The sequence below is a fragment of the Perna viridis genome, chromosome 13, assembly GCF_037379345.1.
Source record: "Perna viridis isolate PV_CMFRI_1.1 ecotype Kerala chromosome 13, ASM3737934v1, whole genome shotgun sequence".
Classification (NCBI taxonomy): domain Eukaryota; kingdom Metazoa; phylum Mollusca; class Bivalvia; order Mytilida; family Mytilidae; genus Perna; species Perna viridis.
The window spans coordinates 21,189,361-21,197,391 of record NC_142457.1 but is presented as its reverse complement, the minus strand read 5'-3'; the positions used below and the strand labels follow the sequence as shown (position 1 = coordinate 21,197,391).

The window sequence follows — 8,031 nt, the reverse complement described above, 5'->3', positions numbered from 1 at the left end:
GTACATTAGTACGAGTCTAGCTCTCCTCCTACGTTCTTCTAGTGTTGGCCATTTTAGATCTTCTAGCATGTTGGTAACTGAAGTGTTGTGGTATCTATTCGCTACATATCTGGCCGTTCTACGCTGGACCATTTCAATCCGGTGTTTGTCCTCTTTCAAGTATGGGTCCCAGGTTGTGCATGCGTATTCCATGGTTGGTCTAACTAATGACTGGTAAGCTTTCTCCTTAATGTTGGCATTTCTGATGTTAAGATTTCGTCTCAAGAAGCTCAAGGTGTTGTTTGCTTTCTTGCAGATGTTTGATATGTGCTGGTTCCACTTCATATCTGATGTTATAGAAACACCTAGATATTTCGCAGTTGTTACGTGCTCCAGTTCATGACCATGGAGGAAATAGCTGATCTGAATAGGCTGTTTCTTTCTTGAGATTGACAGAACATTGCATTTCTCGGGATGGAAGCTCATTTTCCATCTTTGTTCCCATACTGCCAATTTATTTAGGTCATCTTGGAGACTTATCCTATCGATATCAGATATTATTGTAAGATATACAATAGTGTTGTCTGCAAACAATCTGGTTTTTGATATGCTGTTTTCCGGCATGTCGTTGATGTAGTATAAGAACAAGCTGGGGCCCAAAACCGATCCCTGAGGAACACCAGATTCCACCTGTATGTATTGGGATGTTTCTCCTTCTACAACTACTGCCTGATTTCGATTATTAAGAAAGCTTTGTATCCATCTGTTGGTGTTACCTCTTATCCCATAATGATGTAATTTGTGGGTCAATAAGCTGTGGCACACTTTGTCAAAAGCTTTACTAAAATCCATAATTAGACAGTCCGTTTGTTTACCGTTGTCAAGGTTTCTGGTTATATCATCAACAAACTCAACAAGTTGAGTGTCACAGGACAGACCTTTCCGGAACCCATGCTGTACTGGATGTAATATATCATGTCTGTCAGCATGTGCCATGATGTTGCTGGTGATGATATGTTCCATTATTTTGCAGGCGATACAAGTCAGAGATACTGGACGATAGTTTATAGCCTCAAACTTCTTGCCTTTCTTGAAGATGGGACAAACGAAGGCTGTTTTCCAGATACTGGGTATTTCCCCGGGTGTTATAGGACTCTCTGTACATGATGGTAAGTATCGGTGATAGATGAATGGCCAGTTCTTTCAGGACTCTTGGTGTAATATTGTCCGGACCAGGTGCCTTGTGAGGGTTCAGGTTTTTCAATAGTTTAGTAACACCCACTTCTGTAATCTGGATGTCTGGCATGGTATCGTATGTACCTTTCATACTACAGGTGTCAGTAAAAGATTCAACTGATACTTCGGACTTGGTTGAAAATGCCTTCTGGAATTGCTTATTTAAGATGTTAGCTTTATCTTTGGAATCTGTATGTAACGTTCCATCTGCTTTCAATGGTGGTATATTGTTGTTAACTGATCTTTTATGCTTTATATAGGTCCAGAAGCGTTTCATACAGTTTCCACTTCCAGCGCGGTCATCTGTTTCTGGTGTCACTATGCCCTCTATATACTGCCAATATGCTTTCCTAAGTTGTCTCTGTGTTTCCTGTTTTAACTTTTTATATTTCTCCTTATCCGCTTTGTTGCCAGATTTCTTCTTTCGTTTATAGCATTGGTCTCTCTTACGAATCAATCTCTTTAAGTCTCTGTTTATCCATGGACATCCATCTTTATTTTTTGCTGTTTTGTGTGGTATGTTTCTTTTTATGCTGTCTTCTAATTTAGACTGAAAAAGGTTTCACATAGAGTTCACTGATTCCCCATTGCTCTTTATATTGATGATTTCTTCATTGATGGATTTGACATCATAGACAACATTTTCCCATTTTGCTTTGCTGTACAGTGGAATCTGTCGTGGTTTCTGTTGTTGTCTAGTTGGAATGATATCTATTTCAGTGTAGACAATGTCATGGTCGGATATTCCTGGAATGATCTCTGTCCTACGGAAACTAGAAGGGTGGTTTGTGATGACGAGATCTAAGGTGTTGGTACCTCTAGTTGGTTCTTCTACTATTTGTGTAAGACCATGATCGTCTAATATGTCTGTAAAATTTTGATGAATTTTTGCATACTGAGTGTTCGCCTTTAGTGTGTTTCCTTTCCAGTCCCAGCCAGAAAGATTAAAGTCTCCAGCTACCACTACGAAAGCATTTTTTATTCTGGAAGCTCTTTCCAAGCTCTTGCCAAATTGGTTCATACTCTCTTCATTGGATGTTCTAGGTTTGTAGAAAGTGCAAAGGTATATAGCTTTGTGGCCGACCAGCTCTAACTTGCACCATACTTTTTCACAGTCAGTTTGTAGTTCCGGTGTAGCTGTAGCAATGTAGTCGTTTTTTACAGCTATAAGGACACCACCGCCTGATAGATTGCGATCGTTTCTGAAAATGGTATAGCCTGATGGAAAATCTGTGGGTCTTTTATACAGCTATAAACCCAAGTTTCTGTGCCAAATATTATATCTGGGTTTGTACTGCTAATCATGTTTTCGACCAGATGTTGATTTGTTTTAATGGACTGGAAATTTACATTTACTATTCTTAGTGGTTGTTGTTTTACTCGCTTTGATGTTGACGTTGTTCTCGTTGGTGTTGAGGTATGCACTGGTTTAATTTGGTTAGATGGAACTGGACTGGCAAAGGAGGTGTCTGATAACACACTAAACTGGTTTGATGTACTGAAAACCATGGAGAAGCAAAATGATGTATAGTTTGGGCAGTTACAGGCAAGGCAATCCCAAGCGACAGCAGAGTCGTTGACATGTTCTAAGTATAGGCTAGATCTCATGGACTGACAATTTGCATGATACCATTGGTTGCATGTATCGCATACAATGCCTTTATCATCCCATTTAACTGGCTTGTCACAAGTACCGCATGAGTAAATTGATCCAGATATTGATGGTCCAGGATTGATGTTTACATCATTAGCCATTGTGATAAGGAACATGGACAGGTATGCTATGATGATACTAGGTCGATGTTATGGACATGCATGCATATCCCTCCCATTGTTCTGATTAGTAATCACTCTAATAACAACACAGCCATAATCTGTTGAACAGGTATGGTTGTTTACGATAATAAATGTGTGAACTTCATCTCTCAGATGGATAGATGTGTATCGGATGATGAAGCCTTGTATTAAGATGACTAAGATCAGTTTTGGTGTCATAGACGCCATTATTGTTTACGGTCCCATCAGAAAAAAACTGACGGGGTGACAACTACTGGGCAAAATTCTGTATGATGGCCTGCAAGATGTGTTTCTCTGTGTGATGTTTGTGTAATGCAATCTTACCCACTGACCACTACAATTTTGTAATCAATTTAGGATTTAGAAATGTGAAAAATATCGAAAAATATCAGGAGCTGTTCAAAATTCCTGCCATTTTGTTGGGCATGCGCACTGTAGCTACGGATTACAAAAGATAGCGGATACTGAAAGTCGTATTTCATGCATCTTGAAAACTATAATAGATATACATGTAATTAAAAGATTTGACCGGACACTTTTGTTGTCGTTGCATTAAAAACCTGAAAAAAATGTTGCTTTTTTGTAAATTTGATATGTATTTTTACCTTTTAAGACATTCTTTCACAACGAATCATGGAGTGTATTCTATAGTTGAAAGGCGAAATAGAAACTGCAATATACGAGTTCAAAGAGAGTATTAAAATGTCGAAGACACAACTTAAATTCCGGTGGACCAGACTATTCATAATACGTACAATCCGTTAATCCATCAAATCTAAACCTCTGTAGCATCAAGCATTCTTTTATAACCTTATCCATAGTGTATAGGATGACACACACGCAGAGAAAAAAAAACGCCGTCTTTTACTACATTACATTTGTATTTGCAAATTCTATAGGTACTATCGATCAGATGTGATTTATGTAGTACATGTAGTTCATACGCTAAAGGAAAAATCTTAGAGCTATCCACAAACGTTCTAGAGCTAGTCAAACAATATGTTCATGTTAAAGAGTACCCGTCCTTCTAAAAGGGGCTACCAGTTTTTTTATCAAAAGTCCACTGGGTGTAGGTAAAAAATTAAGTAAAAATATTAATTTTGTTTTTATAATTTCTCAGTAGTTGGAAGTATGAACGAAATGAAAGCAAAACTTTTTTTCTGATTGCATATACTAGTACAATATTTGTCGAATTTTAAGATAAACGAGTATTTACGGTTTCAACGGAAAAAATCTACATGATAGTCAAAACATTTCAGCGAAGCAAAAAAAAAAAAAACGCACCTCATCGTAGTGGCCAACGCATCTCCGCGTTGCTATTGGCATTCAACAATCATGTCTAACCATCGCAGTTCAGCGTGATCATAAACGCACTTCGGCGCGACCATCGTACCTCCGCGTCCCATCGCGTTTCCGAGTCTTACATATTTAAGGGTGTTATCATTAATCACCCCTGGTGCAAATGTAAGTAAAAGATGGAAAACCTCATTGTGCCGTGTTTAAAATATTACAACACAGCACTGAAAATATTATATATGATCTAAGTAACATCGAAATAAACACTTTTAAAACCCAATTTAAATACGTATTAACCATAATGGAGGTACACAACAGTACAAGCCAAACCAAGTTATTTTCACATGCCATCCCAGCAAACACACAACTTTGTGCCAACGTTGGAGATTGGTCGTGACAACGTAATATCGTGAAAATACGTCGTCATGGCGTACACAACACAAGCCAAACCAAGTTATTTTTACATGTAATCCCAGCATACACACAACTTTCTGCCGACGTTGGGTATTGGTCATGACAACATAATATCGTGAAAATACGTCGACACAACGTACACAACACAAGCCAAACCAAGTTTTTTTCACATGTAATCCCAGCAAACACACAACTTTGTGCCGACGTTGGGGATTGGTCATGACAACGTAATATCGTGAAAATACGTCGTCACAACGTTCACAACACAAGCCAAACCAAGTTATTTTTACATGTAATCCCAGCAAACACACAACTTTGTGCCGACGTTTGCGATTGGTCATGAAAACGTAATATCGTGAAAATACGTCGTCACAACGTTCACAACACAAGCCAAACCAAGATATTTTCACATGTTATCGCAGCAAACACACAATGTTGTGCCGACGTTGGGGATTGGTCGTGACAACGTAATATCATGAAAATGCGTCGTCACAATGTACACAACACAAGCCAAACCAAGTTATTTTCACATGTAATAGCCCGAAGAAATTTACCGAAATAAGTTTGATAACAACAGAATGATTTTCCATGTTTCCACAGTTTTATGTACTCATTCGTGACATTGTATGCATAAGTATCTTTACATTCATTTAATTAGTAAGAGGGAAAATAAATATGGTCTACTCTCCCAAATACATGCTTTAATATCTGTCAATATAATTAAAATATAATGCATTGAACTTGTAACTATTTACGTCACTTGTAAGTGTTCATACTATTGTAAGTGTGATTTTAAAGTCATCCATTTTGTTTACTGTACACTGTGAAGATGAACGACAACGACTGCCAATCTACAAAATGCAACTAAGTACATCACCATCTGTCCGCACCAGACCTGGTCAAACCTAACGATAGGTGGCAAGCCCCTCTCTACCGAACAGTTAATACTTCTGCATTGTGTACTTAAATAAGCTTAAAGTATCCAAGTTTTTATCTTTAAAAACTAAAATATTCCTAACTTTAAAAATACACAAAAGTTAAAAAGGGTAATCAAGGGAACCAAGGCTATAGCGGTAATCAAAAGAATGTAATCCAGGGACAAATACCAGACATGGAAAACAAACACACACAACAAAGAACACAAAGTAACTAAAATCATACATACAAAGCAACAAAAGTAAATGAGCAACTTGGACTCCACCAGAAACTTGGAGCATGGACCAGGTGCACCGGTAGGGTAAGCGTCCTCTGCTTTTCTAGAAATACCCGCCGAGTTGCTCATAAAAAGTCAAGTCCGGGGTAGACAAACGAGGGAAGGAAAACTATGACCCGTTGAACAAATCAGTTCTCATGGTGCTGATGGATACACCATAACGATCAACGAGTTCATGATAACGACCATAAAACTTCTGTAGTGATGACTTCAATCTTGTAGCAACATAACCTTGTTCCAGAAGCCTATTTGTTAGAGTTCTAGCGCGATACAAAAAGTCTGCATAGTTTCGGCAAGCTCTGGCATAACGTATGATTTGTGATATGAACACTCCATACGCAGGAGCCGAAGGATGTTGCCACAGATGAAAGGAAAGTCGACAATTCTGAATGAAAAGCCATCACGTTTGTCGTAAAGTTTGGTCGATAGTTTTCCTCTTCTATCGATTTCTAAGTGTAGGTCATGATATGAGGCTGACTTCACAGTGTCTGTAGTATCCTTTATCTCAAGTTCTTTTGGGTAGATGCGATGTATCAAATCCCTGAAATTAGTATTGTTTAAAGATAATACGTCATCTATATAGCGGAAACTGAGATTGAAGGATCAAGTCAAACGATATTCTTTCTTTCTGATCAGATCAGCTATAAAGTCAGCCTCATAAGAGTGAAGGAATAGGTCAGCAAGTAAAGGAGCACAATTTGTTCCCATTGGAATGTCGACCGTTTGTTGAAAAACACTTCCAAAAATGAACATTTATAGTTTTGAAAAGACCTCAAGAAGCCAAAATATATCAGTTCGTCATAATTTATCATGTTTCCAATATCAGGTGTGACATTAATATATATGTTATGTAATAAATCTTTCAGATAATCATGTACTGATTTTAATTTCGAACAAAAAATAAACAGGTGTGCTAAATCCTCAGTACGATTCCCATACGCTTTACATGTATTCGTATCTACCTGACTAAATTTTGACTTAGCAAGTGTGAAAACTGCTCTATTAACCAGCCTATAGATCTGAACAAAATCCCACCTGATTGGCTACTGAGTACACGTGTCTAAAACTGATTGACGGAAATTTCTCCGCCCACTTAACTTCAGAGGTTGGGTTTCAAAGAAGGTAGACATGACGAGATAGTAAAATTGTTTTCTTAACGCCAATAATATTCTGCCTTCTGAATTTCTGCATTATTTTCAAAGTAAAGTATTATTTGTGGAACGCAATTAGCATTGACCAGATGTTTATCTCGGAGCAATGTTTTCCATTCATCAGGAATACAACGCAATATCTTGTTAAAAGCGGATTCTATTGTGAGTGCTTTTTTTCGTCCGGAAATCTACGTTGAATAATTTCTACTATCGCAGAAGTGAAAAATCCTGGAATGAATTCATAACACATATCCTTAATTTGAATTAAACCAGCTTGTAAAAAGACGTCAAAAACGAGCATCTTACCGTCGTGTGTTATTTATTTATTTATGTATTTATCTAATTTTTACAAAAAATCGGGTTACTGTAGGCATGATGAACTTCAATTTTGAATTTACCGGGTAATGTAAGATCTCGTTTCAACCAGAAAAATAAAATAGTTTTTATTTTCTTAAGTTTATCTCTCCAGTTAGGTCGTCACACGCATTTCGCTTTTTATGGAAGCGGGAATCCGCGTTTCTTTCAACTTTGTTCCTAGCTCATCTATTCTCTGTATTTTCTTTTTTTGTTAATCAAAATTTGTTTAAATGTTAATTCGTGAACTGCAGTTTTAGCACTGTAACTTGCAGTTTGTACGTATCTTTCTTTGCTTAATGTCGTTTCTTTTTTCTGTAACATTTTTCTTTTACATTTCAACAATTATTAATTTTTAAAATAATTCTTCTAACCCTGAAAGTCGTAGTTTTTCACTACGATCTTTGTTGAAAGTCTTAAATCAGTGATTTATACTGGTTATATATAAATTAAAACACGTTTCATTTAAAATCGACACGATCGACCCAGTTACAAAGAACGCACTAACATCTGACGAATGAAGAATAAACATGTTACTCATGAGTGATTTTTCACTGGAAGATCGAGGTTTGGTATAAAAACAGGATGGGC

At 37.2% G+C, this 8,031-nt stretch overlaps 1 protein-coding gene across 1 annotated transcript; it reads right to left on the bottom strand.

Annotated features, from left to right (window-relative positions):
- Window positions 1–1,051: 1,051 nt before the first annotated feature.
- Window positions 1,052–2,970, bottom strand: LOC148599978 (uncharacterized). The gene is made up of 3 exons (XM_088558106.1): window positions 2,596–2,970; window positions 1,856–2,464; window positions 1,052–1,765 (listed from the first exon to the last, which is right to left on the bottom strand). The coding sequence occupies exons 1-3, from the start codon at window positions 2,968–2,970 to the stop codon at window positions 1,052–1,054; spliced, it is 1,698 nt and encodes a 565-aa protein (XP_088414232.1).
- Between the last annotated feature and the right edge of the window lie 5,061 nt (window positions 2,971–8,031).

What these genes read in the sequence shown, in the direction of transcription:
- LOC148599978 (XM_088558106.1), bottom strand. Translation starts at nt 2,970, where the DNA reads ATGGCTAATGATGTAAACATCAATCCTGGACCATCAATATCTGGATCA. An exon ending in CAACGTCAACATCAAAGCGA is followed by an intron (nt 2,465 to 2,595) that starts GTAAAACAACAA and finishes TTGGGTTTATAG; the next exon opens with CTGTATAAAAGACCCACAGA. An exon ending in GCAAAGCAAAATGGGAAAAT is followed by an intron (nt 1,766 to 1,855) that starts GTTGTCTATGAT and finishes AACCTTTTTCAG; the next exon opens with TCTAAATTAGAAGACAGCAT.